Consider the following 21008-nt stretch of genomic DNA (forward strand, 5'->3'; position numbering starts at 1 on the left):
TCAAATGAAAACGGGATCCTAAAAATGGAAGCGTGGCTCCCAGTGCTGTGACTGGAGTCAGTTCGACAGTCATTGTCTTGGCTGGGAGAGGACTCCCAACACCCCCCACTCTAACCATTGGCCTCAAGTCCCCACTTGGCTGCGTGGCAATTGGATGGATGACTTCATCCCAACAGGATTATACCAAGCCTGGTTCTAATCGATATTGTACACATAATACATTTTTACAATATGACAAGGAAAACAAACAGCGAAAGCGACGGCCTGACCCTGCGGTTCCCTCGGTCTTATAGCGTTGTGTTGATCATTCCTGACAGATCGTATCACCTCACAGCCTCTGCATGCTGCAAAACGAGATGTCATGACAGCATCACCTTGAGACTTTTTACAAACACGTAGAGACAAAATCCTCCTGAGGATCACGCACACTACACGAAACTACACAAAATTGAAGTTATGGTCCTCGGCCGTAAACACCACAGGGAAGCACTTAGTCACCCTCGATGGCATTACCTAGGCCTCCAGTTGTACTGTAAGGAACCATAGTTATTTTTGACCCATATTCGTCATTTGACTCATACATACAACAAGTCTGTAAGTCTGCCTTCTTTCACCTGTGCATAACATTGAATAAATAGAAGCTATTCAGGAGAAAACAAACAAATTGTGTGATATTGTGGCTGTATTATCAAGCTATACCAGAGCTAATCAATACCATACTCTGGTCCACATGGTAAATCTGGAACTAAAATTAGAAGCTGATAGCTAAGCTTGGCTCAAAGACCCCAGGAAACACCGCCCTGACAGTTAGTTGATAGCGGAGAACAACGGCCAACTGCCTCAGATGGGCATGTGTCAAGGAAAAAAAGTTGCACACACGCAGACACTACATTAACTACAGCTAACCAGCAACCACCATGGATCTTCAGTAGTAGTAGTAGTCTAATGAATCCACCTTCCCTTTAATGACCTCAAGATTACTTCAATCAAGATCAAGGGTTTTTCCCTGTGTTTTCATTTTCACAACAAACATTGACCCTCATGTGGAGAATAAAGCGGTAGAAGATGGATGGATGGAAAACAACCATTGGAAAATTAGCCCACCACAGACACATCACTTATAAAGTCGGGGAACATTTTCCTTAGGACTTAATGGGCTCAGTTGCTAGTTTCTGGTGTTCTTCAATAGAACGTGTTCAGTTCTGTAAATTGACAGTTTTGTAAAAATGTTCCATTTAGAGGAAAATAGACAATAAAATATGGCCCATATGAGTGGATAGCAGTGTGATTGACATCGCATGGTCAAATTGTGAATCTCAAGGCTTCACGATGGGAATCAATTCTGCAACCATTGGACTACGCTCATTTTTATATTAAGTCTGTGCGCTCAGTTCAAAAAGCCATGTGGATTCCAATATGACCATTCTCACTTATGCCTCATGGCCATGGACTGGACATATCTATTTGATCTCGGACCACATACTGAGGTGACACAAGTCTGATTTGAAAATCTGAACTAATAATTACATCTATGTCTACACCGCCCTGAAAATAATTTGATATGAGTCATATCAATGGTAGAAAAAAATATATGGATATGAGTCACTTCAGCCTGTTAATGTGAATATAACCTCAAATTTAAAGACAATTGCATGTAGATTAGGAGAGTGACAACAAGTCTCCAAACTACATGTTGTTTCTAATTAGAAGCTGAAGCAACTGTAGCCAGTAATTACATCTCAATCAAAACAATGACAGTCTGTTAAGTTAGGTTATACTGGTTTGAATGCAGGTGAAACCTACGTGAAACAACCTGCAGAGTCGTGGATGCTGACTGGTTCATTTTGGCAAGCTTGAAGTAGTTGTTAATTTAATCAATTAAACATTGAGAAAGCTTTGATTTGAGTGATCAAAGAGTGCACAGCCATTCCCCCTGTCCTGAATCCCAATATCTTCATCTCTTAATGCCTGTTCCACTTCATCTTCAGTATTTTCTAACATTATTCAAGTGTTTTAATAAACATCCCTCATCTCTTGGCCACGTTTCCCGACGTTTAAAGAGAATCTTTTTGGCATCTAACCCAGAACATTAATCCAGTCTTGTGCTCACTGACACCTCGCCAGTGGGCTACCACTGCTGTGCCACGCTGAGCCACTGGCTGACTGGGCTGTGGGAAATTCACCTCGAAATGCTGCCTCGGATCGCCCTGCAGCACTGGCTGAGCTCCAGCTGACAGGCTTCGGCCTAGCGCTCTAATGACTTACAGATTGGAGCGCTGTTGTATACATGTGTCAGGACAATGCCATGGGCCTACTGCAAAAACAGTAGGAGAGGGAGAGAAAGAGAGCCGACGGCTTCTCCCTGTCCTGTCAGACATAGGCTTGGCCCCTGGATTGTGTCACATCACGCTTCCCCCCAACAGACCATAAATGAAGGATGTGAAGAGCAAACGTAGGGGGGGAGGGGCATCGGAGGGGGCGCTCTACAACTTAAAAGGCCTTCATCCTGTAAACTGAAAAGACATTATCTTTTGACCTGGAGGTGCCCTCTGTGAGGCTGTATACTATGGTGTGAAAGCACAGAGAGGGAGAAACAAAGAGAACGGGGAAAACTGGAAAGCCGAAGAAAGATGTGAGGACTGTGGCTTCAGCTATAGTAATAGAACAGATAAGAAGAATGTCTGCTGCCATGGTTTTAAAGCACTATCATGTGATTCACTGTGTAGTAAGAATAGCATATAATAAAAACCTTTGACATCATGGAAATATTCAACGTCGCACTGACCAGATAGCAGTTAATAGCATATATCATTTAAACAACACATAATAATAAGTACAAGAAACAATGAAACCAGATGTTCGTAAGATTCCGTACAAAGACAGTTTTCATTTTAAAGAGAGAGTTCCACTATCCTTAAGTGTGGATGTATGAGGTGTTGATACATTTTCAACACTTCACATATGTTTGCTCATTTATCTCTCAAACAGAAAGTCATTTCTGGCTGTAAACTGTTAGTAAACCACTCACTCCCTGCATCAAAACCAATAGGGAAAATCTGAAATGACTAATTCACATCATGTCACACAGCAGTTGTTGATCCACTGCTGCCCCCATCAGTAAGCAATCAACAAACTTACCAAAATAGGAACGCAGTAGACCAACAGCTCCTGAGTCCTTGTAAACTAAAATCTAGGATTTTCTCCATGGAAAGTGGTTAACAGACTTCAGTTTCCAGCTGGAAAAGGTTTTCAAATGCCAAGTGAACATATTATTAAGATATTACAGACGTAAGCAGTCAAAGTATTTATTAGGTGGGCATTTTGTTAATTGATTAAAATCGGTCCTGTCCATGCTAGCTGCCGTATTGTCATTTGTTAGAGATAGAAGATAAATCAAATATATAAATTTAACCCTTCCCACAATTTGGCAGACTACTTTAAACAGCATGTGTTTGGCCCACCATTACTTTTCTACATGATTCACCTGCCTATCCTCAGACTGGCCATTCATGCGTTCAGTCAGCACAGACAGAAATGTCATTCATGCAGTGAAGTAACATTGAACCACTGAAGGCTAATTTCAGTCATTATTCTGGACGGGAAATTTGCATTATCTTAGCATTACATTGATTGCACAGACACCATGTTGACACAGCCCAGCTGACTGCCACATAAGCCACAATAGGAGGTGGATGCATGTGTAGTTAACCAGCCAGGCTCGCGAGCACCAACACAAGTCCCCCTGCTTCCCCTCCCACCTTGGAGCTGGTGGACTATCAGCAAGGGTCCGACAGTGTTGTTCCTAATTACCTATTTCTCCAATCCTGATCCTGTGGCTGGCATAATTAGTTACCTGGGGCTTCAATCCAATTTGAAGTGATGACAAGAAAGTGATCCATGAAAAAGTAATAAGTTAAATCCAATTTCAGCCCGCCTCTAATTAAATGCACATGGAACTAATGAGTCAAACCCTACCATTTCACTGATAATGGTAATTAGCGGGGTGGGAGTTGCTGGCTCTCGTCGTCGTGCCACTGTAGGTGTGAAGTGCGAAAGGTAAAAGTGGCGTGGATTCGTTTAATTACACGTGTCACTCTGTCAATGTAATTTACAGGCTTTTTGACCAGTCAAGTATGTTTAGGTGCTTTCCAGCCAGCACAGCATCTGTTTGTATGTCATCTGATTAAAGCACCTCCAGGCTGCTGAGAATGCAGCGGAGGCATCTTCACCCAGAGGCAGGGGTAGGCGGTGCACGGGTGAGGGTGGTGGTGGTGGGGCTTTGCTGTTGCACATATAAAACCAAGAGCCATTTAATGCTGATCAAGGATTCTGAGGCTTGTTTGACTCATATTTTTTCCCTCTTTGCTACTCTGTGCGAGTCATATTTTCAGAAGCTCTGTATACACCGTGCTTCATTATTTTTGATTTGAATGAGAATGAATTGGAAAGTGAGTCATATCTCCAAATGAGTAAAAGCCTCTCGACACGGCTCCACATGCCTAATGGTGAGATGAATGGAGACTCGTCTGCAGATCAGGTGTTTTTTATGGGTGTCGGCTTACTACACAGCCTCATAATTGTTGGATCATGTCTTTTGATGACCCAGTCCAGCTCAACAGAGAATCATTATCCAGGCTGTGTGATGGAGATAGTGAACGGAGTGCAGTACGTGTGGATGGGGCTCCTCTAAGATATGTTCTTGAAAGAGGAAGTGAGATGAAACTCAGACCGTTACTCTCTGGTGTTTCACAAAATCTGTCTATGTGTGTGTGTGTGTGTGTGTGTGTGTGTGTGTGTGTGTGTGTGTGTAAGAGAGAGAAAGAGAAAAGAGAAGTGTGGGAGAGAGAAAAAAAAAAGCCTCACTAGTCGAAAACCGTGAGAGGTCGGGAGAAAAAAAAAAGTAATACATGTGATACATCCTCACACAGAACAGCACACTGATGTTTATGTATGAACACTTGGCATCAAACTATGTGTGTGCGTGGCCATGGTCTGTTTAATTAGCAGAATATGTAATTTAGAGATAAACAAACACTTGCCTGAACCTGTGGCTTTTCCAGAGCGGCCGCTTCAACCCCGCAAAATGTAACATACAACATTAGAGAGCGAGCAATTTATGGTGTTAGTTAGACACTACAGTGAGCCTGTGCTCTCTCCACAAGAACAGGGCAGGAGAGGAGAGGGGAGGGGATGTGGGGGAAAGGGCCCGACTCTCTTTTCAATAGCTGAGCGACAGCTTGGCCAAGCACTCTGTATACATTAATAAATTAGAATTTTAATTTTGTCTTTGTCTGCAAGAGATGGTCTCGTACTTCACTATGTACCAACAACTGGCTGTACGCTGGAATCTGTTGCCGGGGTCCCCTCTGTTGACCTCTGCAGCACAATTCCCTGGCAGGCTGAGGAAACTGTTTAGTTTGATCCTTTCAACTTATTTGAATCCTGACAAATATGCACACAACTGAAAGGTCATCACAGTCACATTTCATCCTCTGGAGCTATTCTGAAGACATTTGCACAACAAAGAGGCTTTTCCACAACCTGACATTAGACCTGGTTGCTACAACAGCTCATTAAAAAGGGCCCCTGATGGGATGCTAAGAGTATTAAGCATTATATATAAATATACACACACGCACATTGAGATCAGGGCCGTCGTATTAATTAACAAATATGCCCTGCAGTTATTTGCAATTTCACGGCACACAAACAACCTTCTGCAAAATAGAAGTGGGCCTGAAAATAACAGAAATATTACATCAGAGGAGGAGAAATTTTGTTTCTTGTTTTTTTTTTTTTTACGTTGTGACAGAAATGCCGTGCAAACTACCGTCCCTAAAGACTCTTTAGCTCTCCACACCTTCACCCTTTTCTCCAGACTTCACACACCTCTAGTAGGCTTCTTCATAGCACCTCCTGCTGCTGGTGGTAGGGACCTGCCTCCTGTTTTTTTTTTTTAATTTCTGCTGTGTACTGTATGTGTGTGTGTGTGATGAAAGACAAACAGGGAAAGCATGGAGCTTCCTGTACTCGGACAAACTCACTTCTCTGTGGGAGGAATGCGGTTATCTCACTTCTCTCTTTCCTCCACCCTCGTTTCTCCCGCTTTTAAACCTCCTGAACCGAGCAAAGTTGTCGACAACAAGTCCACCTGAAACCTAGATCAACCACAAACCCTAATATGTGTGCACCAGAACTATCATAACAACAGTTTGGCCCATTATTTCACAACCGCACCCATTTCTTCATCCAACTGCCGCTAATGTTCTGTGTACCGATGCTTGTGCCTGGTGTGTGCATGTGTGTGTGTGCTGCTAAATCACACATAATGCACGAGAAGAAATAACTGCAAATGTTGCACTGCTCATTTTAATTTCCTGTTTGTGATTTGTGTGCTTTTCTCGCACATGTACTCCAGAGAGAGAGAGAGAGAGAGAGTTGCAAAAGATTGCATCTTATTAGCGACCATAAAGTCATCTGCCCAAATAAACAAGGACTTTCCGATACTGATAAACATATTTACAGTACCTGTAGACTCTGCTGCTTGTCATTGGCTTTGGGAGATTTGCTGCCAGTGTTTTGTTGAGACTGAACTTGATGTGAGTGAGGCTGCTGCTGCTGCTGCTGTTGCTGCTGATGGAGGAATATCTGCCGAGCCACTTGGAGAGCCTGATAGAGAAACACACAAAAATATATTTTATTAAACAAGAAAAAAAAAATTCCCTTGAGAACACTCTTGATGAAATTTATCAGAGCCAACGTCTCCGGTTACATCAATATTGCCTCGGCCTTTTGACAGATAACAAACATCACAGACAATCTATTCATATGCTCCCATTCAGAATCAGAAAGCTGAGGCTGCCGTTAACATCTTCTCCACAAACAGACAAGGAACAATGATCACATGTCAAAACAATTTCACACAAAGAGAGAAGAAATATTTATCTGTTGATAAGATGCACTAACAGCGAGCACAACTTGTCAAAGAGACTAATCAGTACTTTTGATCCTCCTTTAGCTCAGACAAACTCCCCACCAGAAAGCAAACAAAAGGCTTGATGGTTGCTTCAAATATCTGTGAAAGGACACGGCCTTCTCGGTGGAAAACAAAATACAGTGCAGTCACATGTTTATTACTCCAGCTACTCCCTTTTCCCTTACGATAAATAATCAAACATGCCATCCAGAGCAAACAAAGCTGGAGAGAGCTGGGGGAAAAAAAACACAGAGGTCTTGAAAACGGTCAGCGATACCAAGGAAAGCAAGCGTTGTGTTCCCACAGTGAGCTGGCCAGCCTCACACCTCCACCAGTAAACCATCTGGGTAAATAACTGGCCTCATTCTTTCCATGTTCCTCAGACGACTGCTCCCACAATTAAACAAACAGAGAGGGAGGGGGGGGGCATATCCCAGCTCATCTCACATACAGACAATATATAAAGGTTCTCCAGTCAATTAATCTACAAGTTCAGAAAAGAAAAAGGGAAAGGGGAAAAAAAAGCAGATACAGTAACGTGTGAACGAGTGAGCGAAACCTGTGTAAGACTGTGCGAAAGTAAAATACCGACACACGCTCTGTGGATGGATGACGGAACAAACAAGACTCTGAGAATCTGTCTTAGCACCACAAAAGTCAGTCAGTTGTTTAACACAGGGAGGGAAGAGAGCGTTGGGGGGTTGAACAGCTGTATGATGGTCTGTGTGTGGGTGTACGCACTGACCCTCCCAAACACACGGCTGTCCGATGACATCATGAAGCATAAATATGATCACAAGCTACAAAGAGGCCACACTCCTGGCATTTCACCATGCTCAACTTTGAAGCACATAAATTTTCCTCCTCTCTGTCTGCCCATGATCTCGTGTGCAAAGATAGACGATGCTGGAGCAACATATCTCATTCTGCATGCCTAATTGTCCTCTGCTTTGAAATTTGTGAAGGGGAACCCCCCCTCCCTCCCTTTCTGCGAGCAAGTACGCTCATAAAGAAAGTGTATAAATTGAAACAAAGAACAAAGGCAGCAAGATTCTCTCCCACATGTGCGAGGGCAATATTTACTCGACTAATTTTACATAATCTGGCCAAAAATAAAAAACATGAAATGACCAGAAGTGACAACAGGAGGAGGGGATTAGAGAAGTACTCAAGTGTGATCACATGATGAAGCCAAGTCATGATAAATCTTTCAAAATTGCTGAAGACAATGCTATTTGTTTCATGAATGATTTATCAGTTATGCATTTTGTCTTAATTTTAGAAGTTTGTTTATTCATTTCCACTGATTAAAAAAAAAAAAAAAAATACTAATAACATTCATATAACTGGGACATGGTAGTGTGATCATTACACAGCTCTGGTGGCCTAAAAATAACCAAACAACAACAATTTGTTCAAGTGTTATAATGACAGCATCGTGAAGTTTGACATTAGCTTGAGCCTCTGAACTCTGACATATGCAGTAACAACTAATGAGTACAATGGAAAGAGGAACAAAAACAAACAGCTGTGACAAATAATTTACAACGCCCATGGCATAGTATTACGGGCACATTGAAGAGTACACAAAGTTGGGTGTTTTCTTTTCCCTGTAACTGATGACACATGCGGTGAAATGTGTGTGTGTGTGTGTGTGTGTGTGTGTGGTGTGTCTGTGTTTATGATCGAGGGTGTTGGAACAAAGATAGTTGAGTCAACAGGATATGATAGGAAGTTCAGACAGAGATGGATGAAAAGATACATTTCTGGGAAGCCTAACCCCGCTGGTATCTTTAAATTACAGGATAAAAGGTGGGCTGCATCACACCCAATAATGAGTTACAACAAGTAGAAGCAGAATCTACAACACTGACATAATGGCATGTGAACAAGTACATTCAATATTTATGTTGGTTTTGATGATGACAATAGAGCTTAAGATGCACTCAGCATCTGAGCTTGACCACTACATCTATAACAATAAAAAACACTTTTATTATCCTTTTATTAAAACATGAACTATTGTGATAAGTGTGTGAAAATATGTTTCAAACTCTAAAACATACACTTTACCTTACATGTACAGTACATAAGAAACAATACACATACATATATTTCTGTGAATAAATCAATGTGAAAAAATAATCTTAAAGCTGCAGTAGGCAAGATTGCCTAAGAAAATGCTTGTTTATTGAGTTTTATCTACAGATTATCGACATGCTCATGTTTCGCGGTCAGAGCTGTCTGTTCTGAGCTCCTCTCATTATTGAACATGGACGGACGCACTTGCTCCATACCAGACAGACGACCAGAGGCATTTCATTGTATTTAATGTCCACCTCTCTTTCAGAATCAGCCGTTTTTGTTCTGGGTTGCTTTCCTCTGTAGGAATGTATTGCCGGAGTAGCAATCTTTCTACTTAATTGTTAGTAGAATAGCCAACAGAAGTGACCTCACTCTCTCCGAACCATGCTGTGATAGCTCAGAATCGTCCCATGACAGGACAGAATTAGCACAGTTTTTAAAAGAGCCCAGGGGAGCTACACAAGTTCAGCTCTCTCTCGCTTTCTTTCTCTTCCTCTCATTCTGTGATCACTCTATTTACATTATGCTAAAACCTTATTTTGGAATTGTTGAACATGATGCAAAAAAAAAAAAAATCCAACAGTACTTTTAAATAAGACAATTATCAATCATGAGTTTCTGGAATGACTAAAAAAGATACAGGTCCCCCTTGTGGCCCTTCAAAATAAATCACTAGAACTATGTGTTGGCAAACTGAAAAGCATTTTCAAGTCAATTTTCTCCATTCATTGTTATCCCTATAATTGGAATTTATCCTATCTGCTTATTGCTAGTGCTTTATCGCTCATATTGTTGTAACCATGCATTATGCCATCTATAATGTCATACGTTATTTATTATAATACAACATTTACATGACAAAACATAATCATGTCTGAACTTTTCGGTTTCACAGGAGATATAAATCGCTTCTACACATGAACTCGGCTTCCTGGTTTGAGTGTACAAACGTTTCCCCCAATTCAAATTTACCCCAAACATTATGCAAAATCACAATCCATTATTATCTTGACATAAGCAAAATAGCAGCGATACCACGCTGCACGACAGCAAACGTTAGCTTAACGTGAACATGTATGAAAAGTCAAAGGCATGAGATCAGTAAAAAATGCAGTTTGTTGGTGTGAAAAGTAACGAGTAACATTTGAGTGGGCTGAAGTGAAGTCTACTCCACGCTCAGGAATGTTCCCGTCATGTTTGTGTTTTGAAAGGCCATTGGAGCTGGCATGCCTTTGAGAGGCCTAATGCTGGGCTAAAATAACCTATTGTGAACTGTCACTGCAGTGTTTACACAGCACCCACTCCTCTGTTTCAGCGTCCCCCTCCTCCTCGTTGTCCTCCTCCTTCTCCTCTGGAATTTATCTTCTTTTGATCTCCCATTCAAAGGAGTGGACGCTTGATAGACATGCGAGTGTAAGAGCTGCCCCAGACTAAATGTGATAAACTGGAAACTGATGACAGGTGTTAGGCTTTCAGCGCGCAAAGGAGCATAATGGTCCAAATCAAATGACAGATTAGCCTAAAGTGAGTTACAGTAATACACAGGGCGGCCCAGAGAACAATGCACTCATGAGGAATAGTAAAGTAGACGGAGTCATGCTTTTGTACTTGTATTTCTTTTTGTTGTAAAGTGTAATCACTGAGTTTGACTTGGACCCTGTTCAGACCTGGTACTAACATCTATCCTTATTAATCCGATCACAAGTTGACTAAAGCTGTGTTTCCACCAAGTGGAAAAGTTCGGTTTGGTACAGTGTTTTTTTTTTTTTTTTTTTCTCTTTGGTACCTTTCCCTTGGGGTAAAATGGTAAGGTACAATGTAGCTCCACCCACAACAGTCAGCTATTCTACAGAGCTTGACATCTTGACAAACCGAGTAAGGGAAAAGGAGCTGCTGGATGTCTTCCATTGTCTGTTGTGTCGCATTCAATGTCATCGTTCGTCTTCCAAGTAAAGATACTCTACTCAGTCAAAATCCGAGCTTGACCTAGGGCTTTACCATTCCAAACTGTACCATATTGTACCAAGCTTAACTGTACACCACGATGTAAGCACAACATAAGTTCACTTTGAATGCACCTGTCCTGACCTCAGGATGTATCAAAGACTAAATACAGAGCTGCATAGTATTTTTTTTGCACTTCCCAGTTCGAAGGAGATGCATCCAGGATGCCTGTTAATACCAGGGATGTCGATATCAGGTCTACAAAATTTAAACACAACAAAGAGCCGGGAAAAACAGGATTCGTGATGTACGGTGTTGAAACACATTGGATTTGCGCAGTTGACACAATCTTCTGAGTAAACACACACAACTACAGAGAACACCCGTCATAATCACATTGGAAAGCAAACTTATTACTGGAGTAAGAACACAACTTCAGAGATGGATACAGACACCCACACAGTGTGCATACACCCGTTGTCTCTGTGTGTGTGTGTGTGTGTGCACACACTCACAATAATGGGTGTGAACCCTCCAGGTGCTTTTGATTAGAAAACACCCTCTGGTGCATGACAAGGTTTTTATCAGCAACAAAGACGTTGCAATTCCGTATCCTTGCCATTTGCTATCCTCTTTTATTTCCCTGTTTTAAATGTGTTCAAAGTTCACAACCTCTTCCCCATGTAAAAGCAACTTCCTCAATAAACAACAGCCGTTTTATCTGCATCTACTTTCACACCATATTAGTGGATAGAGGCAGGAGCGTCTCTTATGTCCCAGGGCTATCACACAGTGATAAGGGAACTGCTAAGTACTGGATGTCTTTATGTGCAGTCTGCACATGTGGATTATTTACAGGCTTTGGGGTTTCCTGCTGCTAAAGCCAGCTCTGGGTGTCTCACAAATCCCAACTCAGAGCATCGCCACACAGCCACGTCTGCTCTGTGCTCCACCTCTTTACTGCACTTTTTTCCCCCCACAATGACAAAAAAGCTAACATTTTCCAGATATGTTTCTCCCTGTTGTCTCTTTACACAATTTTACTGAACCACAGTAACGATCAAGCACAGTATAGTAACAGCACTAATCCAGGGGTAGCATTTGAATCGCTGCATTTGCATCAAATGAGACAGAAACATGCTGCTCACATCACATTGATAAAAGGTTCAGATAAAATAGACGATTTCAGGAAATGTGATGAGGGAAACATTCAGGAGGGAATCACTCTCTTCAGGAGTCAGACAGTGGGAAACGATGAGGCCAGCAATGTTTGTTCAGGCTCATCAACAAAGAGACCTCCTCCTCTTGCTACAGCTGGGGAAGACCTTGAACGTGAAATGGTTTCAAGCAGATTGCTCCTAATTGCTCGAAGATGTGCGAGCAGGTGTAACTAGATCCCTGCGGCCACTTGGAGAAAAGGAGAAGGAATGAGACATGCATCTGTTTGTGTGTTTCCACTCTTGTGTGTGACGACGAGTGTGCTTCAAGTGTATTTACTCAACGGCCACGTTTCACCAGGCTTTATTAGGCAGGAGAGTGAAGCTCAGAGATAGCCGGCAACAACACGACTAATAGGTTAGCTCTTAATGTAGTCTGGCTTAGTTGACACTAGCCCCTCTGGCCTCACTCTGCAGCCTCTGCGGGGCTTCAGCACCGGCAGCCTAAATGTCAAGGTTATTTGCTTGACTTTCTGACTGATCACAGGACATTTATCACTTCTGCTGCTTCCACCTCAAAGACAAGGCCATTTGCTTCTCAGCTGAAGGCCCAAGTCATTCTTTCTGGGCCCACTTCTCCGGATCAACAGGACCCTTTGCGGATCATCACACTTATCTCCACATTAGTGACTGCACTCTATGTGCTGACTGCATATGTTCCCTGAAGCACAACACATTCTAGTCGAGTTGGTGGCATGCTCTTATTTTGGTCAAAAGAGACAATCAAGAAGGTGGTAACCATGGTCGCTTGGCTGTGGTTATACGAGAAGGTCTGCCAGTACCAACACCAGTACACCTTCATTGCTTTAAAAATACAAGGACATAAACATGAGAGGAGCTTCTGGTGAAACTGGGTTGAACTGATGCAGAACCTTGTTTATGAAAATATGGAAATGTGTAGCGAGAGAATGACCCAAGTCTAACAGCCCAGAGGTTTGATATAGATGTATTGAGTATGCAAATATATACAATATCGTTACAATATTCACTTTGTATAGTGTTATTTTAATTGAAATGCATTTCTTTTTTTCTTTTTACATATCAGCGGATAACCTGTGTGAATCATGTGTATTCATATAAATTGCATTTTTTTTTTTACCCTTCCTCTTTTCCTCAGTAATGCAGACATTTATCTGCAATGCAAAGCAGCACAAGTCTGGCTTCCCAGTAAGTATATAATTAATGCCATTTCCAAAAAGCCACTCCACATGGAAAACAGGCCTTGATGCTCAAACCTTGCGCATTACAGGGCCCTCGCAACAACACTCTCCAATCTGTGTTTAGATTTCCAAACTAATTCATGTAGAATACATAAATAAATCAATGCTTTATACCCACTTCAAACCATTAGATTCCCTTCCTTCACTGCACTTTTCAACTAATCTATTAATATTTATGACAACACTAAACATTTCAAATGTCCGCATTTAAACAATAAGGCAGTGTCTGCACTTACATAAGACAAAAATCTGACTTCAATAAAAAAGTTTTTTCTGTGTAACTACCCCACTTTCCTGATTCTCTCCCCATAACAGGTAATGCTTTGCCCTGATAAAGGTTTTTTTGGAGGGAAAAAAAATTACGGCAAGAAAAACAAGACGAAAGCAAAGTTATTAACTGTGAGTGGAGATAGAAGAGAGGGGCTGTGAAGCAGGACTGATGATGGAGAGAGTGGAGTGAAAAGAGGGAGAGGAGGGAGGTGGGTGGACAGATGGAGGAAGACAATACGAGTGTGAAACAGAAAAGAGAGGTAAAAGGGAGATAGGAAGAGAAGAGAAAGAGGAAAAAAAGAATATAGAAGAGGGGAGACAGGGGTTGCTGGCGATGCAGAAGGGAGGGTAAACACTGCCCTAACTAGGCGATCGGGGCACTCTGAGCCTGGTACGGAGGGGTCACACACCCCCAACTCCACCCCCCTCCAAGCCCAGCGAGGTCAGCTCAGCTATGCTGGCCTGACAGCTTCCGTTTGCTGTGTGCTCGACGTTTGTTTGGATTCCCCTAGCCTTGCTTAGCCAGCAGCTTAAAAACAGATGGCTGCAGAAGGCCCCTATTCAGAGCGGCCTGGATCAGAAAAAACACACCAAGGAAAGTACACAAGCTGGAGACAAAACACACAGACGCACTGCGAGCACACACATGCAAATGATATGGATTGTCAGAGTTGCACATGCTGCAAATGGGAGGATGGCAAATAAGGTTTTGCTTGCGACAAACACTTATTTCATTACTGAGGTAAAAAAAAACAAAAAAAAAACAAGGCCCACGCAACATCATGCAAGTGGGTACAGACACACACACAGTGTCATCTTATTATACCAAACAACTTCCTGGGATGATTCAATAACTGAGTGGATCTCAGTGAAAGCATTTCCATACCCTGCCATTATTAAACGAATACTGTGTTTATTACAGCTTTAGTGTGGTGTAAACTCATAAACACCCTCCCAGAGTACAAGAGGAGCTGTCAACTAAATATTGTTTCTCTCATGAGTCGCTCTTCCACCTCAATTACGCCTTTCAACTTCACAGGCTCAGTATGATAAAGTGGCAGTAAAAATCATTCACATTAATACACCATTGTGCATCTGCTGCTAAAGGTAATTAAAGAAGTAAATGACTCATAAGAATAGACATATTAGCCGCAAAATGAAAGGCAACTGGGCTGCCTCATGAAAATATGTACCATTAAGATACTGCATTTTCATATTGGGGTAATCAGCTCCACTAGCCTGATGCTGATTTAATCCACTCCAGTGGAAAGTCTATCAGCGCACAGCCGCGTGTCACTGTCTCTTATGTCTGCTCGCCAGGCATTCTACTTCGACATTGCCTGTGAATGACTCCACTAAAGGAGGGAGGTCACACACAGGCAAATCAGTCGGAGGAGCAGTCATAAGGTGTCATTTAGAGGCAGATGGAGAAAAAGAGTAAAAAAAAAAAAAATAACTATGAGGTTGAGAGGGGGATAAAAAGAGCTTAAAGGAGTAATAAAAAAATAAGACGGCAAAAGCACAAACGATCTGGGAACAATGCAGCAGAAAGATCTCAGTAGCCCCTCTCTCCCTGACCTTAGCTTTTTCTTCTGAACATATGACGCCTTGGGATGCCCACTGCTGAATACGCCTGTAATATCCGTCAAGTTGATAAAGTGGGAAGAAAAGAGCAGAAGCATGCCGAATGTGCTGTGTATACTTAGGTGGACTGTTAGAAAACACACACTTCCTCCCGATTGCACCTTTGGTAGAAGTGTTGCATCACTTTTGTAGCAAGGAGTGTTGTGCTTGGGAAAACGGGTGCTTCCAAAACCCAGCGTGAGACCTAGAATACTGTGAAAAGATTTTATCATGCTCGAATGATATTGTTTAGAATGGGAAGATCAATTTGCCCTGGTCTCATAGACAGAGGACTCAACATTATTGATACGCTCAAGACATATAATACAGAGTAGGACCTATAAAACCTCCTAAATCTTACAATTTAGTTGTGGTGAATATAGATGAATGTGGTCTGAACACAGCTATCAGACAGTTCCAGTGTTTAGCGCCTGAACCCCACTGTATGTCCTCTGTTGTGCTGTGACCTCTCTCTGGACTCTGCACCACGGGGCATGTTGATTAACTCTGCGTAGATGCAAAAGTAACTCATCTCGATGAGTAATGCTTCTGATCAGTGAAGCAGACAATTAAGCACGACACTGCCCAAAGCTTGTCTTTTTCTTGCTTCCCTTGTAGATTTGGAATGACAACTGCCCAAAGAGAAGACTGATATATGCTCCTGCTGATTTCAATAAGAAACCACTTAAAAAAACAGTCCCTAAATGGTTAAACTGTATGTATCTGCTAACATTGACAGTTTTATGGTCATTTTCTATGGTATGTCTTCTGGCTCCGATGTCTGCTGCCTTGAAGTGTCCTGACCGAAGACCTAACACATCACGAGCTGCTGAGGGAGAATTCCCTGCATGTGCGTGTGTTTGTGGAGAGCGAGAGTTCCTCCCTTGGAGAGGATTTTCTATAAATCACAGACGAGCCCAATTGGCTATGGATTGAGTTGCAGTGGGGAGAGACAGCTCCCTGGGAATAGCAGTGTCTCTGTTGAAGTCATTCCAAGATGGGTAATATGATCTGATGCCGCCAGGAATAAAGGAAGGGAAGAGGAAGGCAAAAAAATCTGATTGCTGTGGCCATAAAGAGGAATAATCTCCACTGGGGTCCAGACAGATCACACGTCAAACTGGACAGTAATGTATTATGGTCTCAGGCAGATGATGTGACACATGGGCCTCACTGTTTTGTTGGTTCCAAAAAGTGTTTCTTCTCCTACTGCAGGGATCATTAACTTTCACTGACTTGCTATGAAGGTGTGGAAGACAAAGACACAAAAGTTTGGCAGTTCTGCCAAAGAGAATTAGGATCCTCCGCCTCTCAGTTTTACAACAATGACGGCTTTCAAGATGGACAACATTTACCATGTTTATTTTCTACCTAGATAATAATGTAATAAATATCAAATAACTGTTTAAAGAGAGGTGTAAACCAATGTCATCTTCGGTGTTTTATGACAACTACAGCATCCATAATGTTGCATGATTGCATCCTTGTTTCACTTTCCTTTTGACACCATGACTTCGATCTCATCCTGTCCTGTCCCTTCCTTCTGACTCTGCCTTTGACTAATGACTTTTATTGATGTCATACAATAAAAAATAAACACGTGGCTGAAGATCCCATAATGACAAATGAAGCTTGAAGAATCCCACGACTGTTAACTGTGTGTTTAAGCAACATGAGCTTAACTTCGTCTGTGAATTCATACAATTGATCTCCAAATGACTATCGATCCATTATATAGCACTTATTCTTTGTGGTTCGCAGCGGGAAGTGGAGAACTAATCCCTGCTGACACTGAGTGAGACAATAGACGGGTCACCAGCCTATCACAAACCCAACATACAAACAAGAGACAAGCAACCATTCAGCCTCATTTTCACACTTCTAGTCAGTTTGCAGGCTCCAGGACTGTGGGTGGAGTATGTGGAAGAAACCTGAACTCAACACAGAATGGTACTTGATCAAATCAGTATTCCAACGGATAACCTTTTTTGCTTTGAGTCACCAGAGGTAACCATTGCTTTCCCAGGCAAAAAAACAACTAAAATTTAAAGATGACACCAATAGGAGACAATTCAAATTACACAGCTGCTGAAATGCCAATTCACTTGGACATGTACATTGTAATTCACCTGCTCATACTTCACTTTCTCACAAATGTGGTACCTTTTCCTTGAGATAATTAGCTGATAAATGGAAATGATGAACGAACATGTAAATCACACTTCATCGGGGGAAGTGTGATTTAGTCAAGCTATGGCTATAGCTGACATCTAAGCATGCATCAGGAAATAAATATCATAAAGGTTAAGATATTTCATTTCCAGGAAGTGTTGATAACCCTACCAACAGGATTAAACCTATTTAAAAGACACACAAATGGCTTTGAAATTTCTTTAGCTTCAAGATAAAGCTTGATCTCTGGTTGTTAAAGAGCCGTCTATCCACCACCACCCAAGAAAAATTGTTGGGTAATCGTGTAGCCCAGGACTTGAGATTAGATTGGCACTGGCTGACCACATTCGTAATTTGCAGCTCTCATTTTACAAATCCTTTCTCTCCTCAGCCGTTTTCCTGAGTGTTTATGGACTAACATGGAAAAAAAAGTCCTTTGGGTGTAAGCACTTTTCTAAACTTTAATTAACATGCAGAAAGCACTGTGGTGACAGAATTGACCGCCCTCAATCTGCCTGAGCCACCTTCAGCTTTAGGCGCTGAGACCTGCAGGCTGCAGGCTTCAATGAATGTTGAGGGAGAAGATGATCACAGCTCAAATTAAGTTATGCACAAAGCTTGAAGGGCTTACATGGAAATATAACACTCTGAGAGACTGAGGAAATAGAAGAGGAAAAAAAAACTGTGGTTAAATAAACTGATTTCAATGCCATTTAAATTAGCGCAACTGGGTGAGTAATTTGTCCAGATGTTGGATTTTCATTGATGACGGAACGTTGCATATACACAATAAATCACACGTCCTCCCCGGGTTTTCAGACAGAAGACACTCAGCATCGCAGTTGTTAGAGTGAAGAGGTGGTGAAAGGAGAATGCAGGTGGCAGAAGTAGCCCAAACAACAAGCACTGCAGGAACCAAGGGCATGTGAGCTATAGAGCTGCTGGGGTGGTGGGCAGGGAAATGACAGACTGCTGTTCAACTCCATTAGCTGCTATGTGAGAGGGGTGCATCTAGCAGCACACGACCTGTGAAGAATCTAAGATCTCGCTTTATCTCGGAATGGGGACTGCCGCATTAATTCTAGGAAACTGTAATCTCTCAAGCAAATCTAATTACTCTCATTAAGTGCAAGAAGAAAACTGCCTCTGTAATAAGTATGTATAAAAAGTATTTATTACCAATAATCACCTCTTTAATATGAGCGAGCTTACAACAGCTTTTATTTTTGCTGATTAAGTTTAAAAACGGGGAAACAAGGAAGGGCACATGCTCACGGATGCATACACATGGCATTTAGACACACACGCACAGACACACACACACGCACAAACACACAGTAATACACAGCTCATGGAGTTTATGAGAGCGGTTGATACAGTGATTAAAGGGGAGGGTATAGAGAGATACAGCGCTTCAGGGCCTTGGAGAGGACATGCCTCACCTAGTCATAAAAACACACCTCTGTCTTTAAGCCGGTGCCACAATCGCTCTCAATAGGTTCACCTGGAGGTGAATTGCTGAAGAATTTACATGCAAAGCAGGATATATCATCACATAGACCGTGCACGTGCGTGCATGCAGTTACGCTGTAACGTGGCACATGGTCACTGACCACTCCATGCAGCATTTGTGACAATTTATGAGCTGAATGGCCTGACCTGGGACGGAGTCTCATGGAACAATGTGTTTGTGGAACACGCACATCTGCTGCAGAGTTTTTTTTCCACTCTTTCATTTGCATAATTTGTGTATCTACAAGCCCAACTATTCCACCAAACAGCCAACAGTGTGTTAATGTTAAGCATGAATGTTTTTTAAACAGTAAATAAAGCTAAATAACACTGTGGGCATAATGACTCCGATGGAAGGTAAAGTCTTTGCTCTTCTTCCAGGATATGACATCATTCCACACGGTGCAAGCTGCCAACTATAATTGCTTTGCTGGTAAATGGGGGAGACACAGATTTCTTCCCTCTGCCTCTCTAATCTTTATTCACATAACCAATTAACATCTAAAAAAAGAAGGGAAAAAATACAGCAAGAGTGAACAAAAACATCAAAATGGGTGTGATAAAAACAATTTGCCTCCACAAATCAATTAGGATGAAGGGTCAGTGGGTCATTCGTTTGCTGCTTCAGCATAATTACCTGTTTTTTCCCACCCCTTGTTCTCATTTACTTCTTTATTCATCTGGGACAGCGACCAAAAGAATACACTTTTTTTCTCTCTTTTTTTTTGTCATTGAGTATTTAAATTAAACACTGATTCCTGTGAGAAAACGTCTGTCAAACTACGTGGCAAAAGCTAATGTGCTCCAAAAACAAACTGCCCTGAAGCAAAAATGAGCAAATTACACTACGTACCGGCCTACATACGCACATACTGGAAAATGTCTGTCTAATTAGCCCCAGTCGGAATAAGAATAAGTAAATAAATAACAATAAATATAATTAGAACTACTTTTGTTGTTGCAATATTAACTACCAAAATATGCAGAATAGGCTTCCCCCTCAGCCCCTGTCTAATGTGAATGACTGGCAAGAGAACAGCACTGTCTTGCTGTAGCTACAAATCACAGCGAGTGCTGCTTTGACTGTCTATCGAAGAGGCCACATCCACTCCTGTCTCTGCTGTCTGCAGTGATTCATAGTCAGAGAAAGGGGGAGGTGAGATGGGGAGGAGGAGAAGGATCATGGCTGACGATAAAGATGCTCTTTCCCTCCTTTGAGGAAAGCTATAAAGACATTTATAAACTGAGTTGCTCCCATATAAAGTAAAAAAAAAAAGTGTTGGTCTTCTTATAGACAGAAGCGTTTATCATGTTTAACATATAAAAGCCGACCTAGTTAGTGCGCCTGCGGAATATCACATTAACACATTGTAAACATCCACCCGTAAAGATAATTATTTTGATTGCAAGACTCTTATGAGTCTTCTCCTTCCCCTCCTCAACATCTGGTTAAAATATGGGGCAAACAAGTGCTGGCTTCCTGGCTCCTGCTCAGGTGGTTAAAACAGACTTGCTCATATACAGTAACTTCCTTTTTCCCCCCTTCCACTACTGTAGATTACTTTTTTCTTTTTTCTTTTTGGGTGTGTGCATGTGGTGAGTCAGCAGAAAACACAGGAGGCTGTGGCTCCTCACATCACACCTGCCAGGAAATGATCCTTTTCTCTCCTGCCACAGAGGCTGCTGGGATATGCCGAGACACGCAGCTGGAGCCCGAGCATTAAGTGCGCTGTGCCTACAGACAGGGCATGGGGAGGCACGTGCACAGTGGCAGCTTTTCCATTCATGAGTCTATGTTGATGTCCTCGAATCAGAGAAACAACATAACATCACTGTTGTGTTCTTCTGGGCCAAGCTGCACTCAATGCACCCTCTGCTGGACACATTGGCACTTACTCCAAACTGTCTGATTCACTTCTAGACCGTATATTTTTAACTTAATTGTTTCAATAGTCATTCACTAAACAAAAACATGATCAAAAAATGTGA

At 42.0% G+C, this 21008-nt stretch overlaps 1 protein-coding gene across 1 annotated transcript in view; it reads right to left on the reverse strand.

Moving 5' to 3' along the window:
• The window catches only part of foxp1b (forkhead box P1b), a gene marked incomplete at both ends in the record, with an annotated part of 83669 nt that overhangs the window by 45649 nt on the left and 17012 nt on the right, over positions 1-21008 (reverse strand). Inside the window, one exon of the mRNA XM_083892199.1 lies at positions 6529-6669. Within this exon, the coding sequence (XP_083748325.1) occupies positions 6529-6669 (141 nt within the window). The remainder of the gene's footprint in view (positions 1-6528; positions 6670-21008) is intronic.

This window comes from Microchirus variegatus (genome assembly GCF_963457635.1).
Source record: "Microchirus variegatus genome assembly, chromosome: 7".
Lineage (NCBI taxonomy): Eukaryota > Metazoa > Chordata > Actinopteri > Pleuronectiformes > Soleidae > Microchirus > Microchirus variegatus.